We start from the raw sequence: 26,652 nt of genomic DNA on the forward strand, positions 1-26,652 counted from the left end.
TTAATTTTTCATGGCATTTTGAAGATGCAGATCTTTTAATGGTAATAGCTTTAATTGAGGCCTAAATGGTTTTTTGATGGCCTTCTCTGATATGATTTAGCAGTCTTATGTTCACGATCGAATGATTGTGTTAATTTCCAATTTAGAAATTTTATCTGCTCTTTAACTTCACTTTAGTTTAAGCTTTTATGTTCCTTAAAATCAGACTACAACAGCTTCTTCTTAACTATACTTTATTATGCATTCCCATTTATTAGATGTACTTTCTTAAATGCAGAGGCTCAAGACATTTCGGCACATTAGACTACTTCTTAAGCCATCAAACTCTGTTAGGATCACAACTGTTATGATTATGAGCTTTCTGTAAGAACAGGGGCCCTAAAGCAGAGCAGATTACATTTTTGAGAACTGTGATGTATCAGACATATATTTGAGTAAATATCATAATATGTAAAGCCATTTATTCCCTGAAATGATAAATATATCTCACCTAATAATTCAAAATTGCCTGAAATTATTAACATTAAGAATGGAAACTGTCCCTTCTCATGCTCAGCCTACAAAAAAAAATGACTGAGCTGTTCCTGTTCTACAGACATGACTACTCCCAAACTCCATGGATAATTTTGCCTACAAATATATTTTTAATATACAAAATTATACATTTATTACAAATTATATTAAATAAATACTATTGAAAATGACCCCAAAAAAGAAGTGTGCACCTGACTTGTGACTTTAATGTCTGTTAGTGATAGTTTGATAGACATGAATTCAAAAGTTATCATGTTGTGATGGCTATATATTATATGTAATGTTTGAGACTGTTTTTCTTTTAGCAGACTATGTTATGCTAATTGCAGGTGTGGTCTACTTAACTTATCCGTATATAATTAGACTATCCATAACTTGACTATTCTGACAATTTTCCATTATTTTGTGTGACATTGGTTTGCTATTACTTAAGGCAAATGGGTAATCCATATCTTCTAGTCTTGGTAAACAGCAAGCAAGGCTTCTTGACACTATTCATGTGATGATATGTGTGACAGTCTCATGGTTTAGGAATTTCTCAGAAAAAAACATATTCTCAGGGTTTTCTGTTATCATAATTATGTATCCTAATACATTTGCAAAGGCCATATGTGTCTTGTGCCAGATTAAATATTATGTAAAAAACTAACGTCATCATTTAGTTTTTTTAATTTTCTAATATCTGTTTTTGTATCCATACATAAATGATACTACATATCCAAACTTTAGTTGATGTTCAGCTATTTCAATCATTTAATCACTTAACTAAATAAACACTGCATTGTGATGTAAAAAATATAAATCTGGTCAGTTCCAGTCACTTATATTAGTTAATTCTCATTGAATTTATTCTGTTGGAGTATCCAACCTGTTCCGGTTAAATTATATAATTGAACTCTTTCCATTGCTGTCATTTCGCTGTCTAGCACTTGCCCAGGTTTCTGTGTAGAAGGTTCAGACACTGGGTACAATGCCAAGTGCATCCACAGGTTTTATATCATTTGTTTTGTGTTATTTGATACCGTTCACCATTGGGGAGACACTTCACTTGACCTGTGTCCAACACTGTGTTCTTCAGTGCCGCTCTCTGAAGCATTCACATTTGCTCGATGGGATATAGTGCAGTCAAACAACTAGTGGCATGCAGAGCATTTCAAAACATAAAGCAATTAATACTGAGTATTTTCATGGTTACGGCAATGACTTGAACGGCAAAGAAGCTTGTCTGTGGAGAGCAGAGTTCAGCAGCAATACAAAACCATCGGCATCCAAGCGCTTCCATTGTACAGAAAAAGAAAATACTTATTAAGCATTTAATAAATTGCAAACCTTTATACATTTTATACAAATATACATCCTGGAAAATAAATACCTAAATAAGAGGATGCATACATACAAACCTGGTTTCATTGTTACCAAGACAATTATAAATATTAAGCTACATCTTCTGCACACGTAACATCCCTTTACACGGCTGAGTTATGGAGAGCAGATTCGGCATTGAAAAATCCCCTCATTTGCTTCTGGCATTTACAATTAGTAAATGAAAATGATTGTATCATATTAACAGTGGCACAACTAAAGTTTACAGTGGTCCTCTGAGGGAAATGGGGGGAGACAAAGCAGCTGTTGCTGTTTGTTTATGCAACTCAGCAACATATGAGCGGTGGTCCCTCATTGGCGCTTGGCGGGCCGGCTTCTGCTTGATCTTTGAAGGTTGCTGCTGTTTGAACAAACCTCCCTGTGTCCTGTGTAACACCATCTGTCTCACCAGGAATGTGGGAAGAGTCAGCACACCCCAGCAGTTGTTAGCTTGTATCTGGGGCTGTTTCTTTGCAAAAAGATCTTTGTGTTTCCTAACCGTTTAACATGCTCACCTCCCACCTTAAATAATTTGGCGGGTGCATATTATTATTATTATTATTTCCTTAATTTCAGCTTACAGCTCATTTAAATTGCAAATTGGGATGCAGAATTTGGTTCTCTGAACAATACTTCAGCCTACATCGTATACTATTGAAATGTGCCGAAGCACTGTTTGTAGTTTAAACCGTATTATACATTTATTTTACAAGTTCATTAAAAGATTTTACACTTAGCTCAAATACATTTTATTTTATTCCGGCCTGACCCTGTTATTTTACCTGGGGTCATAGTTAATAGTGTGGGTTTTCATATTAACCAAAATGTAATTTCCGAGATTGCTCCAAAATTAATAAAAGGTAGATCAGATTGCTAGTTCTAATGAAATTTTAGAAAAGGGAAACTCTTAAAAGGGGCCATTTATTTATTTATTTTCTCCTTGCCAAATTCTAAAGACATGTTTCCCTCATTTGCTAGCCAGGAAATTAAAAGGTATGTGATTCACTCTGTTATCATTTCCTCACTTGTACTGTTTCATTGGTGTTGGAAGTAGAAAGGCAAGATGGTTTGTAGTAACGCAAGCCATTTGGCTTGTCTGCAGCAGTTGATTGTGATTGTTTACTGAACTCTTTCTCTGAAATGTTTGTGTAAAGCTCATGTAAATACCTTCTCTTCTACAGCACCAACTGCTGAACCAGGGAGCTGGCAATCGCAAGTTCAAATGCACAGAATGTGGCAAGGCCTTCAAATACAAACACCATCTGAAGGAACACCTGCGGATTCACAGTGGTGGGTGGCAAGGGTGCTTATGCACTCCCTTTGAATATTCATTACCTTGATTTAAGATTGTTCTGAAGTTCATAGGACTTACAGAATCGATTAGCTCTTTTCCCCCACTGTCAATGAATGACTCACACTTACTTTGTAGTACACCCAGTGCTCAGTCACATAATGTGTTGTACACAAGCATACTAAAATAAAGGAATTTCCTAAAATTAGTATGTTTTAGCCTAATTCTCATGAAGCTGAGTATCTAATTTCTGTTTAAGTTATTATTATATTACTGCTGTTGAGGATCAAAATAAAAACTGCTAAAAATAGCAGCATCGATTGCAGTATTACTATTATTAATAATGATAATAATAATGGAACTTTTCTTTTACTATTTTAACACATTTAATTAATAACATGTTATGTCAAATACATCAATAAATACATATTTTTTCTCTCTCTTTGCAGGTGAAAAGCCATATGAGTGCCCGAACTGCAAGAAGCGCTTCTCTCATTCTGGCTCCTATAGCTCGCACATCAGTAGCAAGAAGTGCATTGGCTTGATTGCGGTGAACGGAAGGATGCGGGGCAGTATCAAAACAGGCTCCTCGCCAACGTCAGCATCCTCATCTCCCACCAACACGGCCATCACACAACTCAGACATAAGCTGGAGAACGGCAAGCCACTTAGCTTACCAGATCAGGCAGGCCTTCTGAAAATCAAAACAGAACCACTAGATTTCAATGACTATAAGCTCATGATGTCCTCTCACGGATTCGGTGGGCCCGGACCCTTCATGAATGGGGGGATGGGGGCCGTCAGTCCACTGGGAGTCCACGCTTCATCTCAAAGTCCAATGCAACACTTAGGGATGGATTCGCAACTTCTGGGCTTTTCTGCCATAGGAAGCAATTTGAGCGAAGTGCAGAAAGTCCTCCAAATTGTTGACAACACTGTATGCAGGCAGAAAATGGACTGCAAACCCGATGAGATCTCAAAGCTTAAGAGTTATATGAAGGAACTCGGGGTTCAAAATGATGAACAAGGACAAGGAGTAACGTCCCCTGGTGCTCCGCCTGTTGGTCTTCCAGTTGTCAGCCACAATGGTGCCACTAAAAGTATTATTGACTACACACTAGAAAAGGTCAATGAAGCCAAAGCTTGCCTCCAGAGCTTGACCACGGACTCAAAGAGACAAATTAGCAATATTAAAAAGGAGAAATCAAACCACATATTAGATCTAGGTACTGAAGATAAGATGCATGACAACAATATTCTGTTTACACCCTTCTCTTGTCAATACTGCAAGGAAGCCTTTCAAGGTCCAATTCCTCTACATCAGCATGAACGCTACCTGTGTAAAATGAACGAGGAGATAAAGGCAGTCCTACAACCCAATGAGAACATGACTCCGAACAAACCAGGGGTTTTTGGGGAGAAACAAGCGTTCTTGCTCTCCTCCATGCTCTCTGAGAAAGGAGTGACAAGTCCCATCAACCCTTACAAGGACCACATGTCTGTGCTTAAAGCATATTTTGCCATGAACATGGAACCTAATTCAGAGGAACTACTGAAGATTTCCATTGCTGTTGGCCTCCCTCAGGAATTTGTGAAAGAATGGTTTGAGCAACGAAAAGTCTACCAATATGGCAATTCCAGAACTCCACCACTGGAACGGAACAATTCGGAGGTGGCGCTGGCTGCCACCAACACTCCCACTAAAGACTCAATGCCAGCAAGGTCTCCAGTATCTTTGATGAAGCCTGTAGACCGCATTACTTCCCCATCCATTGCAGAACTTCATAACAATGTTAATAATTGTGACACTCCTCTCAGGCTTACAAAACAATCCCAGTTTACTGGTGGCAAACAAAATGTAGAAAAAATGGACCACTCAAGGAGCAATACTCCTTCCCCTTTAAATCTTTCCTCAACATCTTCTAAAAACTCCCACAGTAGCTCATACACTCCAAATAGCTTCACTTCAGAAGATCTCCAAGCGGAGCCCTTGGACTTGTCTTTGCCAAAACAAATGAAGGAACCTAAAAATATTTTAACTGTAAAAAGCAAACCTAAACCTAACAGTATTAACGTTGACCACAACAGTGTTTCTTCTCCATCTGAGCATGCAGAGGAGCCTTTGAACTTGGCCTATCTTAAGAAAGAATTCTGTGGCTCTAACAACAACCTTGACAAAACTAATCAAATGTTTAGTATTAACCCATTTGGTGCCAAACCTTTGTACACATCGCTTCCGCCACAGAGCGCATTTCCCCCGGCCACATTCATGCCACCAGTTCAGGCAAGCATCCCGGGGCTGAGGCCATACCCAGGACTGGATCAAATGAGCTTCCTACCACACATGGCCTACACTTATGCAACAGGAGCAGCTACCTTTGCCGAAATGCAGCAAAGGCGAAAGTACCAGCGGAAACAAGGTTTCCAGGTAAATAAGCGGAGTGTGCTTCACACAGTGTGTCGAGTTCCCTGAACTGATTTGTGCATCCTGCAGCTAATTAAGAGCTACTCTGCTCTCAAATGGTTGGATTCGCACAAGAAAAGCAGCGCTCACCTGCAGCACACGAAACCAGCAAAGCAGAATAGATAAACAGCTGTTGTATAGATGTAGAATGTTTTAATTCCTCTGTATGCTTCATTAGAGGTATCACCATATAATGAGTGTTTTAGAGGTTATAATGTGCGATTCAGGTGTTGCCAGACACTGGAGTGTATTGTCTCTGCACAAAAGTGCAAACAGCATCGCAATGCCAGCTGTTATAGCTCTTGCATTTTAACAGTACATCTGCCCTCCTTCTAAATGTGTTTCGGCCAATTTGATTTTTCTCAGGTATTAATTAGTGAAAACTCTGTGTGAGTGAAATGTAATGTCTGTGTAAAAGTGAAGGTGTGCTCGCACGCTGAGATGCCGAGCTGACTGACTAATGTCTTTGGCACATGTTTTTGGGAAAAGCCAAAATGAGTTTTAACATGCAGATTAATAATGCACAGCTCCATGTTCATTACCGCTGAATGCTGAAGGCTGTTTAACATAGAAGGAACCATTTTGATAAAAAGTATTAATAATGTTTCCTATTCTAAGTTATTAAATTAGATATAAAAAATACAGCTACAGGCATTTAGCTCAAATTGATTGCAAAATGATAGTGCTCTGTTCCTAAAACCAGTGTAGCAACGTCCTCACAATCATTGTCAGGCCAGAGCAGCCAGTCCTAATGAGGGCACTGGTGCTGCTCAGTTTTGGTCATTTAGTGCACCTCTTGATTTAATCATTATGAGTTAGAAATTAGAAGACTGTGGCAATATGCCCCGCAAAGTCTTTCGCTTATTATTATGACCTTCTAATGTAATAATATTTTTCCCATTAATTTTAGTTAGCCTATCGGGTTAATCTTCCTGTGAAAGAGGAACAGATAAATATAGAATTAACACTCTTTCAAGTATAAAATTAAACAGAATTTGAATGCAAATATATGGAATACAGAACTATTTAATGATTTTCAGAGTCAGGGCTCATTGGTAAGACTCTGTATGCATATTATTATTATTATTATTATTATTATTATTATTATTATTATTATTATTATTATTATTATTCACAAAAGCATTATTTTACATCCCAGCCCGTGTCCACGTGACCATTTTCTTGACACAGATTTTGTTTTCGAGACTCCTAATTTAGATTAGGCTAGACCATAATTAAAAGAAAACATCACATGTCTGAGATGTCTCAAGTTCGTTAATAGGTTACAATAAGTCTATTTAGATTCTGAATGGAACAGCAGAAGGCGTCTATATTTAGGTGACAGGTGTGGATTTTAAAATCTGGTTATTTTATAGGGGGAGCTGCTTGATGGAACAACAGATTATATGTCAGGCCTGGATGACATGACAGACTCAGACTCCTGTCTGTCCCGGAAGAAGATTAAGAAGACAGAAAGTGGTATGTACGCGTGTGACTTGTGCGACAAAACATTCCAGAAGAGCAGTTCCCTCCTAAGACACAAATATGAGCACACAGGTATATACTGTTCTAGACACTTATTTTACCTGATGCCTTTTTATGTTTTGTGTTACTAAACCCTTATTTTATTTTGTTTTGTTTTCTTTTTGTTTTGTTTTTTTTCTTTTGCAAATGCACAGTCGTATTTATTTTCACTTCAGTCCAAAACCATAACATGTTTCTTTTCTATTGACAGGCATAATCAGATTTTTCTTTGAAGGAAATATTTCCGAAATACTGTTATTTTTAAACGAGAACCTTTCTTTAGCAGTGTATGTTACCGACGTGATATTTATCTCTGCTTGCTCAGATTGTATAATATATGCAAATACCAATGAATTATACAATTATTTATTTATGTATATATTTAATTAGGAATGTTGAAAACTGTCTTTCCAATGCCAAAAAATAAATAAATGAAAGATATATTGGTGTATTTCAAATTTTACATTTACTTGTCATAGGATTACAAGGTAATAAAAACCTAGTTGGTTCGTGTAAGTGGTTTTTTTAAGGTGGTTTGATGTGGCAGGATTTTTGCTGATTGATCTGGAGTTTGCCTGGAAATGCATTTAAAGAACTCTCAGATCGTTTAAGGATTTATTTTACATCCATTTAAATTAAAGACCATGGATGAAAGATTTGTCATCCTGGAAAGTGAGTGAGGGCCATTAACTATGCATTGGTTGCTCCTGCTTGGCATGCACCAACAGTAGAGGCTTTCTAAGACAAAGGTATCTGTGTTTCCCCCCATCCTGAAGGCTACAACCTATATGGGATGCCAGCTTTTTTTACCTGGTCCTGGGAAACACACGTTATAATGATGTGACCACCTGTTTTACATACACACATTTTTGTTCAGTGTGTACTTGTATAATGTGTAGTTATATACATCAGAAAGCTTATATCATGGGGGGCACAAATATACTCTGCTTAAATGTAGGGTGTTGATGCAGTTCCTTCTTGACATTATTTTGTATTTATTTCATTTTTTGTATGTGTATTTTAAATATTACTCTTACTCTACTGAACTTGAAGTGAAAGCCTTCAAAGATCACATATTAGTGCTAAAAAGTGAGCAAGGTGGAACTCACACAACTTTAAAAAAAATTCTAATTCATCATTCAATGTCAAGGAAGGTTATTTGGGTTTAAGACAAATTCTGATGCGCTGTTATAATGCCTAGACCCTCCGTTGGTTTATCTCTTTCATTCAGTTGCATCATCTTTTGCATGCCTCTATTATATGCCCATACCATCGCAAAGAAAATAATTTGCTGTCTTGTCTATTTTTGAACTACGCTTCAAGTATGGCAGCTATGGAAGGTGTCGAAGGCATTCCAGGGCTATTTGCGGCCAGGAATTGGCCAGATGTGTGTGTGCTTGGCAAGGGTACTAGCTTCCAAGAGCTATCACTAGCTGATTGAAATGCCAAAGAAGAAACTCTGTTCTGTGATTTGTGTTAAATAGACTGCTGTATTTCCGGAAATGCTGAGCAGTAGTAAATCCGACTGGCTTACAATCCCAATTCAGATATGCGCTTGAGCAGAACCGGTGCCATTGCAACCAGTGCTTTTTATGTCGAACGGTATTTTGTAACTATGATGTAGTGAAATAACACTCCATCAATGCGAAATTCTTTGGCTACAAGTTGCACTCCGATGAATTCTAAATATCTCATCACGTGCGGTGAACTTTGATTGAGCGGGAATTCCCGAACTAAAAATGAGACAATTTAAAGTTCTAGTTTTTTTTTAATTACTATGTGTCATCATTTAAAAAAATGCTGCTGTGCAAATTATGCTTCAGTAGAACTAACTTGAATTCATCTGTTTAATTTTCGTTCGACAGCTTTTTTTGTTTGTTTGTTTTAATGGTTCATTTGTGTTAAATCCTTAAGTTACGGCATTCACGCCTAAAATAAGTGTTTGTAATTAATTCCTCCTGACTTCAAGGCCAGGAGGGAATATGTGTATGAGCTGATGCAAGCACAAATGTCCAGTGTGTTTCTCTGAAGTTATATATTTAAGAATTTAAGTGCTAGGATTTGAACACCTGTTTTTTTTGTTTTGTTTGTTTTTTTCATATGAAGATGAAATATGTGTTTTTGTTTTTATTTTTGTTTTATAATACCCTCTTTTTGTGTTAGTTGCATGCTTTTTGTGTGTTTATTTATCTTTTTTGTCTTGTTTTTCCTCTTAACATAAAGTATTAATTCACATAATACGTGCTGTGCCTGTAAAACAATTGTTCTTACGTTTTGTTTTGCTTTTTTCCCATTTTTGTCTCCATAGGTAAACGACCACATCAGTGTCAAATTTGTAAGAAAGCATTTAAACACAAGCACCACCTTATTGAACATTCGCGACTGCACTCAGGCGAGAAGCCATATCAGTGTGACAAGTGTGGCAAGCGCTTTTCACACTCAGGGTCCTACTCGCAGCACATGAACCACCGCTACTCCTACTGCAAACGAGAGGCAGAGGAGAGAGAGGCAGCAGAGAGGGAGGCTCGGGAAAAGGGGCACCTGGAGCCAACGGAGCTACTGATGAACCGGGCATACTTGCAGAGCATCACTCCTCAGGGCTACTCCGATTCTGAGGAGCGAGATGGTATGCTGAGGGATGGCAGCGAGGGTTTGAGAGAGCGAGAGAAAGAGGTGGAAGGGGGTTACGTAAAGATAGGAAGGCAGGACGAGGAGTTCGAGGAGGAGGAAGAAGAAAGTGAAAATAAAAGCATGGACACGGATCCAGACACGTTAAGAGACGAGGAGGAGAACGGAGACCACTCGATGGACGATAGTTCGGTGGATGGGAAAACAGAAACCAAATCAGATCATGAGGAGGACAATATGGAAGATGGCATGTAATAAACTACTGCATTCTAAGCTTCCTATGTTTTTTTTTCCAGTAGTATTGTTACCTGCTTGATTTAAACAAACACACTGCTGTGTTCAGCTGTACATGCACGTGCCTGATGCTTCCAGGAAGCTTGTGTTGTTGGACTTGAGAAGAGGGGGACAATTCTGCCGACAGAGACGGTGTTATGAATTTGAGTTGGGGGGGGTTGTTAAGAAGCTGCATTATGCAAAAAAAAGAAAAAAAAGAAAAAATAGAAAAAAAAAACATTTTAAAAATTGTACAGTATTAAGGCCTAAAAAATGTGTGGTGCTAACATCCTAAAACCCTGTGTTTCATAGTATTTATAGCACAAACTAGTAACTTGTACAAATTGCACTCCGCTTATATAATCACTACAGAAATAATAATAATAATTAAAAAAAATATTGCCTATGTATATTTATACAGTGTTAAAAAGCAGTAGTGCCCGCACTACAGTTCATCAGTATTATGAATTATCTATCACTTAATGTGTTGTCTATAGTTTTTGCCCTGTTGTCAGGCCAACTAACCACACAGTTTTAGGCCTCAGACTTTCTTTATGTGAAGGAACTTAACTGATACCTGTGTGATTTTAAGATATTGAAGTCTTAAAGGAACCTTGAAATGAAGGAAAAATGTATGAAGAATAAAAGACGGGAAAAGAGAGTGAGAATTGAAGGAGAAAGCCTTTGTAAGGTGGTTTTTTATAAGAAAAAGCCTTATATGCAAACCTTTTAATCTGTGTGTTTCTGCAAGTGCCATCCTTGTATAGTGTAAAGGAAGGTAATGTTTGTTACCTTTGCACCAGCTTCAGTATTAAGAAATAGTTCACCTTGTTCTTTGAAGCACCCATGTCAGTATTAGAAAAATAGGCAGCAGTTCCTTAGTTTACATATGTTTGTGCAATTTTCTGTACTTTTTATTATTTTTCATTAACTTTTGTCAGTATTACACCAAACCTCTTTTTTTTTCCTCTTCTTTTTTTTTTTTTGCAACAACAAATTGCATTCATTTTATTTTTAGGTTAAATAACATTTTATTTATGTGGCTCATTTTATATTTCCTAATTTTATTTATTTCATACTGTAGTGTACAGTATTATAGTTCTTCAATATATAGATATATTTTAGTAAAAAGGAACATGGCGTTGATCATTGGGGCAAATTTTACGTAAAGAGAGCATTTATTGTGTTTTGAAACATTAATTGTGAAAAGCGAATTTTCAATTTTATTATTTTAATTTTTTTGTTTCTTTTACTTTCCAATTACTGGAAATTCCAAATTTGGGAACTTTTGATACGATCTTGTGAAAACACTGTATTTTCGACTGAAAAAAAAAATTCCACTTTCTTCATCTTGTTTTTTAGCTAAAAATGAAGAGGGACTGTTAAAATACAATGTATGATACCATGACAGATAAAATCTTTCCTGAAATGTCTTTGTAAAAGTATTATTGAATTTTTAATTTGTAATTTCTCTTGGAAATGACCATGCTCGAATAAAAGTAGCCAAATTAAAAAAAAAGCTCCCTTACTTCTTATTGACTTATTGATATTGACTGACAGAAGACCTTTTTTCACACCAACAAGTACTATAAGGATTTCACAAAATCATTTTACAAATTTAGAAATGTCTGTCTTTAATCCAGTATGTCCAGACTTCACAAACTTGCCTTTCCGGGTTTTCCTTCTGCAAAACCAATAAAAAGGACCTTTTAACATTAAAGTTTGTCAGGTGTCCACTGCTTTTACAGTGGTTTTTTAAAAGAATAAACAGTTATCTGGATATAATTGAAAATATTTCACATTGTGAGCACAATAGTTATAAAATGCATTATGCTAAATGTAAATGTCTTTGAAGCGTATGGTACTTATTTTTATATTACACAAAGAGACCTTTTTTCACATGGGAACATCAAAGTAAATATTTAAATTGTAAAGACGTCACATAGACATTAATCATCCCTGGGAAACTAACACATTAATTTAATTCCTGTCCAGTTACAGGTGGAATATAGTGCAGAATAAACTAGGTTCTGAAAAGAAATTCCACCTGTTAACTGTTTATATTTTTTAATTGTAAGATCATGCTTCCTTGACCTGTTGAATGTTTACTTTATCATGTGAGGTGTATATGTTGCAAAGTACTCCATTGCTTCATAAAATTAGACAACAATTTTAAGATATAATGCTAATACTAAATTGGAAGCCTAACAGTATTTTTGAAAAGGCTGAAAAAATATATTTTTAACCATAGTGCTTCTTTTTCGACAATTATATTTTTCAAAATTCAGCATTTGATAGAAGGTGATTGCTCCAAGAGAACCGGTGTTACAAAATGTCTCATTCCACCAAACCCAATTGTCACAAACAAACAAGTCTTAACATAGACTATTAGTGTAAAGTACATAATGTAATAATAATAATAAATATTGTTATGATCCAAGTAGTTGATCAATAATTAATTGATAATAATTTATCATGTATTGGATTATAACTTGATGTGATCATTAAACCCGCCATGGATGTTTTCTTTTTCTCCATTTGTACAAAATTAGCAGGTAAGTTTTAGTTCTAAAATTCTACACATAAACATACATCACCACCATACTTTTAAATTAATAACAGATAGATAGAGTGATTGATAGAAATTAAGCAAATTTGAGGGCATCCTTATCCTTAAATACAATTGTATTTCTATGAATAATGTATTTTAAATATGATATGAAGACACCATTAGATTAGAACAAAACAAACAAACAAATCCCTGGTGGAACACAAGGACATTGTAAGGTTAAACTATATGCACCTTTTTAAACAAGCCAACTTTATATCTTAAGATGCTTATAGCCATTAAATGTTCACATTGCACATGCAGATTAAATATAACATCAAAAGGCTAAGATTAAAAGGGAAAAGGTTGTGCAATGCCAAATATAGAACGTGCTTTGCATATTTCAGTTTTTATATTGATCCTAAAGCCATTTGAAACCTAACCATAATTATTAACTTATTTATTTATTTTTACGTTTTTTTCAGATAAATGGGGAGATCTTAAATGATTATCAGTAGAATTCTAATTATGTTTAAGCATGTTTATATGAAGTAGGGTGTGGAAATAAAATCCCTAAGTTTTGTAGACTCAGCCCCAATGTGTTGATCTATAATGATGAGGTTTCAATCAAATGCTACATATAGTCAGACGTATGTGAAACACTGATTAAGCCGGGAGAAAACTTAAGATTCCCGTTGACTGAAACAAATTAAGACAGGTGTGTAAACTTTATAGAAATCAACTAAATAGACATCAAATTCTGGAAGAAAACTTGTTTGTTCTGGAACATTTCAAAGTAATGGTAATATATGACTGGGGTTAATACGGCTTGGTGCTCTTTTGTCACATACAAGGTAGCAATTCTCTTACACAATGTATGGATGAGATTGCTAGCTATTACTGACATAATCTCTGTGAGGGAATCCTGAGACATGGGTTTACTCAGATGCTTTCACAGGGATCGGTCAAGGGTAGCCCATATGTCCTCCGTGGGGTATGTGTCTGGGGATTGACCTAGCCATAGCAGACATTTATGTTTTTAAGTGGAGATCAATATCATTCATAAAATATCTTGCATAAAAATACCACCCTCTATGAATAGATAAATAAGGTTTCATTTTTCTTGTTAAATATTTCCTAGGCAAACATTTTTTTACAAAACATTTTAATTTAAATCAGTACATGAGTAGGAAGTGGCTTACATGTATCATTATATCAAAACATTAAATAATATCCTAAAAGGAGAGCACATGAGCCAACAAATATTTGGCCACGTTTATACATTTTGTGTGGAATATTACTGGGTCAGTCTTGCATTTCTAATATTAATTGTTTGAATGGATATTAATTAAAGTTATGCAAGGTATGCTATACTGTAAAATACAGCATCTTCTAAGTAGTGTTGTTCTTGGGTGTTGAGCAGACTTTTGACCCCATTACATTATTTACATATCCCCATATGTTACTCATATTATTCTTAGGGCACATGAAGGGCAATTCCTATGAAAGAAGCACTAACCTGGCACTAATTGAGAGAAAGTTCAATGACAGACAGGGAGGAAAAGCACAAGTGACCAGTAGGGATTAGCCAATCAGAGCGTTAGAAGAGAAGCCAGCTGTTCAGTCTGGCCATGACAGAAAGAGAGTCAGAGCAGGTGGTACACTTGTGTGCCAACGGTGTGATAAAAAACAGGCCGACCTCACCAGAAGTGTCTCTTAACTGTGCTAGCTTATTTTCATTATAAAGTAAAGGTGCTTTAGGACTCACAAATAAGCTATTTATTTTAAATGTAGGAGTTACTTAGGGGATTGTTTTGAATAAGATGACAATTCAGTTTAAGTTGATCATAAAACACGTTTTCTTTTTTAACAAGAAAACAAAACAGTCAGAAGGATTTACAATAATCATTTTCTTCCCTAAAACAAAAGGTTATTTTAAAATGTGTTTGTAGCTTCATAAAAATAAATTAAGAAATAAAGTAATCTCTTTGGAACATTAAATATGTGTATTCACACATTTATACGTTTTCTATACTATATATATTTCTAGTGTCTAACTTTTCATGCTCAACTAAAACCTTCTGATTCGCAAGATGTTTCTAAAAATAAAAGCCAGTTCTATATTACTTTGTTTTATGAAATTTCTAATTATAATCTCTGCTTCTTTGATGTTTGCAATTGTTGGCTTTAACTTAACTGTGCCCAGCTGTAGATGACCGACCGGCCAGGCACTGTTTCTGATTTCCTCATCAAGAGAATCACATCATCAGATGACCTTATTAACTGTGCTAGAACCATCTTCTCTGCAGGATGCTAAAAAATGTCGAACCAACCAGGTTAAAAGTTTACTGTGTGATTTGACTTTGATAAATGATAAAATCAGTGCCAGCATTTGAGCAATCCTGTTGATAACTATATATATATATATATATATATATATATATATATATATATATATATATATATATATAATCTTTATATGGGAAAATAAATCATACCCAGTGATAACACACACACACACACACACATATATATGCAGTCCGGCATGCCTGCACTTCCACTGTGAACTACGGAGTACACGCCTGTGTTGATGAATGCAGCAGGTGCAAGGCGGGAGCAGACTAGCAGTAAAAGGCACAAAGACAACAATGCTCTCTAAATCTAAGGGGGTAGGGGTCTTAGTGGGAAGGGGCTGCTAAGCTTTTTTTCTACTTGCTTTTATTATTTTATTCTAATTTGATGCAGTCTTCAGTGCTTAGTAAGGTGCAGGACAGATAAGGCAGGATAAGAATGGAGTGTTCCCTAGGTTAGGTCTAATGTTGGCAGCAAAACCCCAGGAGTTCAAGCCCCAACAATGTGTCTCGGCTTTAGCTTCTGTCACAGCTCCCCTTTGCACACCCGGTTATAAAAGTGTTGCACACCCCCCCTCCCCCTCTACTCCTCCTAAATGGTGATTGTGATGACTGTTGTGATGGGCTGGAAAAAATAAAACAATCAAGCAAATTAGAATGAATGAATGAATGAATGAATGCATGGATGAATGCATAGCTGGATGAATAAATGCTTCTGTATAATGTCACTGTACATTTAAAAAAATGACGAAGAAAGAAAGAAAGAAAAAATAGAAAAGTTGAAAGTAGACATGACGTAGATCAAATTTGAACTTCAACCTGAAAAGCAAACTTAAAGCAGTAGAAACAGGTTTTGCATGTCTAATTGGAATACAGTATAGTATATTTTCATGTCAGAAAACTAGCCAGCCAGCACCCTTCCCCCTCTCCCCCCACGGCTGCACAGCCCGTGTGTGCAGTGGGACAGAGAGAGAGAGAGAGAGAGAGAGAGAGAGAGAGAGAGACGTCATCACGCATCGACGCCACGGGGTGTCCACCCTGGTGACGAGACGGCTTCAGGAAGAGGTGAGTCGCCTAAAGGACGCGGCCATGTCTGAGCCGCATGGTCCGTCCTGGGAGGGGCAGAGACATAAGTGTCCATTGTTTATATTGTTCTTTTGTCTTTTGAGAGTGTCATTGTATGAGGTCGAGAGAAAGAAAGAAAGTGGTGGTTTGTTTTCTGCAGGGACACTATGATTTGCTTGTTGGGATTTGAAACCGCTAGTTTTTTTTTTTTTAAACCCACGTTGAATGTGACTTATTTCAAATAGACGCTGTTTCTTGCCTGTGAGATGTGAAGGAGACACATGCGACTAAGCAGGCTTTATAGGAGATCGTTGTTATTTCATGTTTGCTGTTTTGAGCACCACAGTGGCTCTTGTTCCTCTACCCACTCGATTATATTGAACCGTAGTATATTGCAAGCACGTATTTTTGCTTTAATTAAAACACACTTTTGGTTCAGATGCATTGTTTGTGTAGGCCAGAGCAGCCAGGGAGTTTATTTACCCCGTTTTCCGAGTTTGGCATGCTTTTCAAGGCAGTGTTTGTACTGTTCGACAGAGACACTGCTATTGCATTGCAAATGATGCAACTTGAAATAGGTTAGTTGCTGTTTTAAAGTGAATGCTTTGCAACTTTATTTCATTGCAATTGAGACGGTTGACGGTGCTTTGGCAAACCTGATAAATGAAGGTCTGCATTTTAAATCTGATGATTTTCGTTTTTGGTTTTTTTAAAGATCCTGTTAATCAGTTTAATACATAAATATGTGACGCTCTAGCTACAGTTCACTCAGAGCACAAATACAATCATGCAACACACACAATGATTTAATAGCACGTTGAAATGTCCCCAATTATTTAATTTGTATTTATTTACATTTTTATTGGAATTGAACGTTGCAGCATGTGCTGGAGGAAACAGGTTAAGTGAGTGAATCTGAAGCAATCTCAGCAGCAAATTCAAGTTTAATCTGAACGTTTAATTTAATTTATATTTGGAAGTCATACAGATTTGAGTGTTTCCTGTTTTTTTTTATGTTTGTATGTTAACCCTGGTGTTTCTTTGAATTTTCTTAAATACACACAAACTCCATTTCTGATCCTTCCCTTTTTTGCTTGGGTAGCCAACTGTTCACAGTACAATTCAGCTTTCTTTTGCTCTAAATGGAAGCATCCCCCCATCAAAACCTAGATACAGAAAAAGCAACAATGGTCTATAACAAGCAAATCAATAGAGCTCTATACAGAATGCAATGGGAAGCTAGTGCAGTGATCCTGATTAATAGGAAACTATGTGTGGATATTAACTTTAACTGTGTCTGGTCTACTCAGACTGATTTCGTACTATGAACATGAGCAGAAAGTTGTTTAAGATGGTGTGATTATATTCCTTTAAAGTGAGGGAAGGTGTGTAAGATAGTATGACATGAATACACTTTGGCATAGGTTTGGCAGAATAACACTCCAATAAAGTGCAGCACATCCATTTATATGAACTGTCCATTATAAAATCTGTGTGTGTGTGTGTATATTTAGTGGCTTATGAAAGGTATTCAGGAAGCAAGGTGATGCATACTGCACAATTTGCTTTTATTCCAAAGAAAAGTGAATGTGTGTTGTGAACGTACTTGTAGAAACTCTAATATGCACAAACACAGATTTTAATGCAAAGCAACATTGGGTTTACTTGACAGATGATTAGCATGCCGGATCATGACTGTGACTGCAGGGTCACAGCTGGGTACTGGGAACATCACTCATTAGGCATTTCTGGGAGAGTGTAATTCGTTGATAGGCTCAGCATGTGAGTAAAGGTGTAATCATATCTCTTTAATTCAGTGGTCAGTTATCATAAAACAGATGATCTGTACTATAGGATGATTTAAATGCAATAAAAATTGCTCAAGAAAAAGTGACACTTCCTTAACCTTATCAGTGTTAACTTCAGTGCCACACTCCTACATCTATTATTAGTCATTACATTGTGGTCTTTTAAAATACTGTTTTAATTGGTTAATAAGTGACCATATTTCCATCTTAAACTTCTATCTGAACTGTTTTGTCATGAATATAAAACTTTAATTTATTGAAAGTGTTTATAATATAGAGTAAGATGCTTTGCTGATGCTGAGTTTTTTTGGTGGTTTAGTTCTGGTTACATTTAGCCCAAATTTGAGATTAGCAAGTCAGGTAAAATAACAGCTGGTATTAATGTATTATTTTTAAGAATAGGTAAATTAACATTCGTTTTGGTCATTCTGGAAATTCACAGGAGCAGAGCATAGTAAGGCAATAAAGTAATACAAATTAGTCAGTCTCACTGTAGGAATAGTAAAACATTACTGCAGTTATTTCAGCAGAAAACACATCAATGGGGTGAAACTCGGTTCAAAGGTTAAAATGTGTCCACTACATTACAATATAAAAGGCTTTCACAAAAATAACACTGAAGAAAATGCAGTGTCAAGTGTGAAAAAACAACAGGAAGTAGTTAATTTAAATAAAAACGTTCACCACAGAGCTTCAATATTTCCCCTCAGGCATTATTTTGTTCATGTTATTAACACAAGAAATTAACGGGAAATGTTAGTTTGGAAATGAAATATATGACATTAGTTGTCCTTTGCTTTGCTTATTAAACAGTAAGCTATCATTATTATTTTCATTTGATTTAATGTCTTTAGTTGGTGAATACAAATCAAAATATATTCCTTACTATACAAATTAAATGTATTTGTTGCAGACCATGTGGGTCTTGGGAGAGAGCTCTGTGAATCACATGGTAAGCAGTATAATTTCATAAAATACTTAACTAATAAAAATCATTATTAACGACAGCCGCATCAATAACTTTCTATTTCAAAATGTGATGGGTGAGTTTTTAAAGCATGGTTATAGATTTAATTAGCCTAACAACAAAATAATGTTCTGAATCTTTAGTCTGATCTGGGAAGTAGCATTACAAAGGTAAGCATTACTTACAGTATTGCACCAGTGACATAAGTGCCCCATTACTGGCCCTAACCATCTCTAAAATCTAAAAGTACACCTGGTTTAGTCTTGTTGAAATTCTACTGGGGAATCTTACTGTACCATAACTTAACTGTAAGTCCATTTCTACCTTCAGAGATATCCCATAACTGTACCCAAGGCCAACACAGATTTCCCAACGGGTGTGAGAACCCCCAAACTATGAGCACATGTTAGAATACCCATCTAACTGTAAAGGTTCATCCTTTTAAATGATTTTTGTTATTTTTCCTTTTGATCCACTTATTATAAATCTGCAGACTATACTGTATATTTTGCAATCTTTCCCTCAAAGGAAGCTCATTTCAGTGGATTTAGAACATCACCCTAACAACATTTTAGGGTATATAAAGGCTGGCATTTAAATAAACCCTTGTCAGAAGGGCAGGTGGTTGCTAAAATCTTACACCTATCACTGTCAGTCCTGGGGTACATAGTAGCCTACTAAAGGGATGAAAAGGCTGTTTATGTAGGAAATGTAGGTAACCTTTATTTACTGAGATTGCCATATATGACTATAGTAATTGTAGTGTCTTGTAAAATAAGTAAGACCAAAGTGTTTAGCATCTATTATAAGAATAGGCATTGTACAAAAAGTATATAAAGTTGTTAATATAAAAACTAAACTGACAAATATCCCACAGCTTGTAATATCGCATGATCATTATACTGCATTGAAATGTAAGTAATTTTAAAAAATACAAGAATGCAATTGTATCCCGCTGGGATTTGGCCTAATGACAAAAATTAATTATATAAAGAGTAATTTAAAAAAAAAACAGTTCATGAACTGCAAACTATATTTAAAATGACTTTTAATGTTCTTATGTAATTATATTACTCTGTAAAGTCTGTATTACTATTTAAAATGAAATCCTCATGTTTTAATGCACACAATTACCTGAACGTACTATTCAATTTAGTGACTTGTTTTTTAACTTTATTTTCTAATGTATTTAAAAAATCTGAAATGTAGACTGAACATGTATCTCCAGGTATTCTAAATTATGTCACTTTTTTCACAATAAAAAACAGCATTTTCAGCAGTTTTCAGAAATCACTGACTCAGCTGATTTGTTGACCAGCAAATTTCAATGACTGCAGTATACAAAATGTCAAATTTGGAGCAACACTGATACTAAACCTTCATCACATCATTCTCAATCCCCATCGACTCAAATTAGGAAAACTCACGGTGCAAGAGTTAAAAAAGGAACTGTATAATCATCGTATTTTGTTACTGCATTATTGTCAGGGCAGTGCATAATCAACCGAAGCTTCTGACTGAGTGAATTAATTGCAAAAAATTACACTATTTCCAGATGGATCGCTAATTAAGAAAGCTGCAGATACTATTGTTACAATGTAGTGCAGAAATGAGAGATACAAAGATGCCATTTTACAAAAAATCAGGCATTTGCTCCCAGAAAAATAAATAAATAAATTTAGTGTTCTAAGGAGAAAAGAAAAGACCAACTTTATAAGACCATAAAGCTTACAAATATTGAAGCAGTTGCCCCTCTCATTAAGCTTTACTTATTAAACACTTCTTAGCTACTTCAATTAAATAAGTTTCTGGTCCATGGTGTATTCACGCTCTACACATGTAAATAGTTAAACATTTTTACATTTCAGTAGCTTTATGGCTTTTTATTGGCCAAATGTTCATTGGTATTGGTCACCTAAAAGGTTGGACAGCCCAGTTTTAGATGTTAACATGTTGGAAGAATATTATGCTGCATCCTAGAACCTGGATTAAAACTGAAAATTATGAGCCACAGTATGCTACACACTATTATAGATCTAAAGAAGAACCATTACTAATTATTTTCAGATGTTTTTTTTTTTTTTTTTTTTTCTATGATCAAGAATTAAATTTTTACCGCAAGGAGATGATTTGCTAGAAAACACGACTAGTTATTTTTGAGTAGTAAAAAAAACATACTTGATATCTGGTCTTAAATATTGCCAACAATGATTGAGTGAGCACTATATATTTTAAGGTACAGAATGAATGTTTAATTATTTGTAAATAACTGTAGTAGTTTTTCACAGTATTTACATACAATATTGATTCATAGTTTTTCTTTGATCAAATAAATATGTCCCCTATAATATTAAACATGTCTTCAGCAGTCGAAAAGTCAGTTAAATCTGAACTAGGCCTCAATCACAAAGGCCTGTGAATCGCAGATTATGACTTTTGATTTATAAATTGTAAAAAGTGGTGTCTAGCAATAAATTATACTGTGACTGAGCTCAGAGTTGTACTTTGCAATTTGCGTGTAGGTCAAAGTTCTGATTATGATCACAGGGGATTTGATGTCTGTTTTGTCACTATTTTATATTCAGTATTGAGATACTCTTTAGTCACTCCATATGTAGTCACTACTCATTTGTTTGCATTTTTCACTTTTTTACCATGCAGTTTTCACACTCGAGAAAAGCTGATTTTTCTGTAATTTACCAAAACACAATCGACTTTCTCCCCTGTCTGTCTCCTTCTACCTTCTGACAGTGTTTCGCCAGATGTTCAGATGTAAGGAGGGGGCAGAAGTGATGCATCATAATCCAGTAACTCAGATTATCTCCATTTTATAAGAATTACCAAGGGATTTTTGGAGAGAATAATTTGCATATTCTTCTTTCACACTGCTCGTCCTTAGGGCCCTGTGTTTTATGTGACGTAAAAGGCTGTACTTCATTCCTCCCCTCACTAGGTGGCCATAGGCCGCTTAATTAAACCACTAATTGACTAATAATCTCAAGATTTCTTTAATGATCTCAATTAGTCCTTTTATTAAGGACATTGATCCAGTGATTAAGCGGCAACAGCTACGGACATGCATTTACTACTAATACATCTTGAATATCAGAATACCAAGTAGCCCCATCGTGTTAGGCATGGCTCTGGTGGCAACTTGATGGGTAAAGTACAGATTTATTAATGGATTGGACGGTCAGGTGGTCTTCAAAACAGCTTGTGTACTTTCGGAAAATTATTTGCCCAGACATTTCTGGCAAAGGCTATTATGTAAGCATTACAAGTCAAATGTATTGAATTTGGCCATAAACCTTAAAGCATGTCATTGTATGCCTTGATCATGAACCTTGGATTATCAGAGAAAAATCCAGTCACATTAGTAAAATTAACTTCAAATGCTTTTAATTATTTGACAATGCCATGCCACCGATGAGTAATTTACAGAGTACAGATTAACTGTATCAGCAGATATTGCTTTCAGTTTGGAGGTTTTTGATAGTCCTTGGAGAACAAACTAAAAGTGCAAAACATTCTCACCGTTTGCATCGCCATCTTTACCAGCTGTACAATTTTCATTTTACGCTAATCAGCAATTTTCGGGTACATTTTTCCTTTTCAATTGACCTGCTGTAGAAATTGCTTGTGCAGTTAAAGTGTTGGTTCAGAAATGCACATATTTTGGGATTATATATATTTTTTCTCAGGGTAGTATTAGCACAAACAAATGCTAATGAAAAAAACAACATCTTGTCAACATTCATAACTTTCTTTCCCTTAGTTATGGTTTTACTGGAGGAGGTTGCTTCATATCTGTCAGTGTCAGCCTATCATTTTCTGTGGGCTTTTTTCTGGTAATAACTGTTGGCCTATTGTTGATTTTCAATTGTGGTCTTAAGATAAATTACAAGTTGTTTAAATTAAATAATACACATCGGTACACACTACAGAGGTGTATATTGTTGCGTGAGTTAGCTCAATTAAATGCTTTTTGCATACGATCTTTTTGACTTTTTGACTTTGTCTCTCTGTTTATTTGAACTCATCAATTTATTCAACTATCATTTATATTAAACGTAATTTATTTTTCTAATAAACAAAGTGCAGTTTGTTGATTTCTTAATTGTTAATTAAATTACTTTAAATTAGGAGGCTGCTGGGATATCTAGGGCATAGCAGTTGAGTTACAACTGAGTAAAAAACAAGCCTCAGAAAACATAGGGCCCTACTCATGCAATATGGGATATGTAAACAAATGAAGGGACTGATATTTAAGTGATGATTGTGTATTTTTTGTTTTGGGAGCCCTGTAGTGAACCAGCAGTTAAAGTTGTTAATAATTTACTGTATTCATATTATTAAATATATTATAGCAGCACAGTAGTGGAAAGTCAAGGTATTGGAACACTTTAAATCCTGATCTGTCAATAAAATGATACAGATTAGGGGACTGTTCATCATGCCTGTTTCATCACATCAGCCAATCAATTGGTACCATTAGCATTTTTTTTACTGAAATACAACATTTTAAACAGATCTCCTCTACTATAGATGGTTAATTTTCATTTCTATGGTTATTGTCACGCAGTATACATAACTTTGTACTTACAGAGAGATTAGCACATTTATTTGAGTGCATATAATTAGGCTTGTATTGCTTTGGAGAGAATTTTTTAATGATTAAGTTAAATATAAAGCCAATACTTTTAAAGTACCAGGACACTTGACTTTCTCAATTAAAAACGTCAGTTTTCAGTCATTCTGCTGCTTTGAAACCTTAATCTGTAGAAAATTTAAGTTTCCTCCCCTTTCTAATATGAGATCAAAGACCTTGAGGAGAGTATTATTCATTCTTAGACTGTTACGTAAAATGACTGAAAATAGCATTGTTAAAGTGTTAACATTTTCACACAAAAAGAAGGTTTTGATGCTGTATTACCAACTTATTCAGGGACTGAATATTTTGCATAATAATTTGCATGTAATTTTATGTGACAAGCCCTGTCTTCATGTTAAGAAATTCTTCTCATGTATAATTGGTTTGCTGAGACATGAAGACAATAAGTAAAACTTACTTTATTTCAAAGGAAAATGGGCACTTGTTATTTTTGTAGTTTCAGGTCACCTGTGGAGCTGTATTGAAACTTAAAGTTATACTACTAAAATAATTAGGAATGCAATTATATTTATTTTGATTTGCCCAACATCTGTGCAACTCAAATTCCAATTTCAACAATTAGGCAAACTAATTTGTGCTTTGTCAGTATCTTTATTCTGAACTGTGAAACTGCATTGCTGTGCTAGACTTGACTTTTCACTAAACACAATTGTACTACATCAGTAGATAACCTATATAATTCTAAGCCCTAACAACATCCAACCCTGACCTTACCAACCAAAGAGCTCATTCAAATATATACCAAGTTGAGTTAACACTGTAAAAAGCAATCCTCACCTTAACACATTGATAAACTGACTAGACTGACCATGTATTTTTGTTGTTAGAAGCTTTGTTATTGTTTTTGTTAAGTGAAATATTCACAGAGTGAAATTGTGGGACTGAGGTGGGGAAGAATATTAATGTTACACTGGTTTCAAAACAAAGTCATTAATTACTTCAATAACAGTAAGATGAGCCCAAAAGGACAGCAGGCTCTTTGGCCAAACAAAGCTCCTTGAATCTGAGTGATATCAACGCAACCTTGTTAAATTCTGCTTTTCTTCCTTCACTGCTATCAAGTCTGAATTTCCTACCTTTTTCTGCCCTTTCTGACCCTTTTATGGCCTAAAAATGCAGACATTATCACTCTGAATAACATAGTATTATGAAATCAGATGTATACGTATAAGGAAACAGTTTTAAGGTTATGGTAAACAACTTCCAGAACATTAACATAATAAAATTTAATCTAGAGCACTGCTCGTTATGACTGAGCCTATATTATATTTTTAACATCATTGACATTAGGTTTGTGGAATGCACACCCAGTTGAATATTATTAAAAAAGAAAAACGTTTGTTGTTGTTTCTTATAAATAGTAATCACGAGCGTCAGTCTTTCTCTTTGCTTAAATTCGAAACTTATCTCAAGGTTTAGAGCTGTGGTTGGAAGCGAGAATTGTAATTAAAACTAGAAATAAATAGGAAAAATAATTTTATTGATAGAAAGTCGGATCTGCATTTACTGTCGTGACCCCCCTCTGCTTTCATTACTTGTAATCATCTCAAAAATGTGCACAGGAAAGACTGCAAACCATTGTGTGGGTGTAGTTTTTAGTTCATTAAACCAGGAGCTAGGAGCCTATGAGACATTTCAAATCACTGGGATTTTGCCCTTTTGCAACAGGTGTTATTCCATTCTTTTAATATAGTAAACCAGATAACAATGACTGCGTTTTACTGTAAAACTGATTATGCAGTTGGGTGGTGGCCTTTTATTTCCATCTCGGAGTTATCAGCTGGGCCCAGCCTTCGCGCTGCGTGTGATACTCTGAGCTATGAAACGGAGCTGATTTCACTGTAATTCTTCCGTTGTCTCCTGAGTAATGCAAGATATGTATTTCAAGGAAATAGTTTTGATGAATCCAAAGCCTTGTGATACTCTTTAGTCCCTAATGTGTGAAAATGTATTGAGTGCAAATGAATACATTAACTTAGGTAGTATTATAAACTGTAATGACTTTGGGTTTATTATGCGTTTCACATTTAGCTTTACATTTAACATCTTACTTGTACTTATAATGGTATACATTAAATATCCACAAAATGCTATTCAGGCTAGATTGGCAAGTGACAGGCATTGTGAAACCACCCTGCCCAAAGAGTTGATTGAACAATTCTGCTCTTGTTGTGTGTTTAGTCTTTGGCCTTTGCCTTTTCAACCAGCTTAAATGCTCAGGATTGTACATAACCAACCTTTTGTCCATCTTTAGTATGTCGCTTACCAACCATATTTCAACTTTTTTCTTCTCTCTTTGTGTGAACTGGAAAATAGGACCCATTGTGGTGCAAAATACATTAATTAACTATTAAAACCTCACTTCTCTAGACATTATGTATCCCAGCTTTCTCTATTGAGATTGAAATAGTGAAGCATTTGTGTCAAATAGAGGAGAGACCCTCCTTTGTCTGAAACTACCTAGTACAACAGGTGGCTAGCCAGCAGAAGGAACTGATTTGTGTTACAAGCCAAGGATGCCCCACCCAATCCTAGCATTTGACCTTCAAATCTTCTTGCCACAGTTAGATATTGGTACAGCTTAGGTTTGAAATGGCAGTGTTCAAAACATGGATTTGCCCTGCATGAGGAAAACAGTTGATTCCTTGAGTTTTCTTTTTAACCTAACTAACCTTTAAGCATAAGACGGATGTAATACTGAAAGGAAGTTTTCAAACCAGAAAAGACCATTTGGTCCATCCAAGCTGTTTGTGCACAAGGGTTTGCTTTTACACTGAATGCATTTTAATGGAACATTAAAGTTCAAATCAACGATCACACTTTAAGATCTCTTTACTCTTAAATTTGTGTTCCCATTTTTCCAAGAATAAAATGTTAAACACACTAGTTTATGAGCTATGGAAGAACTTTAAGAGTATTTCATCTCAAGCTCATTTAAGTGATCAGTGTTGCTTCAATCTGCTGTCTTCCTTGTGACTTGTTCAGAAATTTAAACTGATCTCATATGAAAGATTAATTAGCCCTGTGGAAAGATTGCATCACAGTTGACCTCCAGAGTGTCAGGCTGGATTGAGGAGGACAAAATAAAAACAGTAACACTCAATGTAGATCACTAATACATATTTGCATAAAGAGAACTCGGTCATTGTAGAGGTCACCAGAGAT

The 26,652-nt window shown here is 35.5% G+C and overlaps 2 protein-coding genes across 6 annotated transcripts in view; both read left to right on the plus strand.

The window, feature by feature from the left end:
* The window catches only part of zeb2b (zinc finger E-box binding homeobox 2b), a 78,211-nt gene extending 66,415 nt beyond the window's left edge, over nucleotides 1-11,796 (plus strand). For 2 of the 3 annotated variants that reach the window (XM_066687920.1, XM_066687919.1), the window contains 4 exons: nucleotides 3,078-3,186; nucleotides 3,637-5,615; nucleotides 7,028-7,208; nucleotides 9,484-11,796. In XM_066687920.1, the coding sequence (XP_066544017.1) occupies nucleotides 3,078-3,186; nucleotides 3,637-5,615; nucleotides 7,028-7,208; nucleotides 9,484-10,058 (2,844 nt within the window). In that variant the 3' untranslated portion in view covers nucleotides 10,059-11,796. The remainder of the gene's footprint in view (nucleotides 1-3,077; nucleotides 3,187-3,636; nucleotides 5,616-7,027; nucleotides 7,209-9,483) is intronic. The other variant, XM_066687921.1, reaches the window with a different exon arrangement.
* A 4,160-nt stretch (nucleotides 11,797-15,956) lies between these two features.
* Nucleotides 15,957-26,652, plus strand: part of gtdc1 (glycosyltransferase-like domain containing 1) — an 83,457-nt gene continuing 72,761 nt past the window's right edge. For 2 of the 3 annotated variants that reach the window (XM_066687509.1, XM_066687511.1), the window contains exon 1: nucleotides 15,958-16,040. The gene's annotated coding sequence lies outside the window, so the exon portion shown is untranslated. Of the gene's footprint in view, nucleotides 16,041-26,652 lie in introns of all 3 variants that reach the window. The other variant, XM_066687510.1, reaches the window with a different exon arrangement.

This window comes from Amia ocellicauda, chromosome 16, assembly GCF_036373705.1.
Source record: "Amia ocellicauda isolate fAmiCal2 chromosome 16, fAmiCal2.hap1, whole genome shotgun sequence".
NCBI classification, from domain to species: Eukaryota; Metazoa; Chordata; class Actinopteri; order Amiiformes; family Amiidae; genus Amia; species Amia ocellicauda.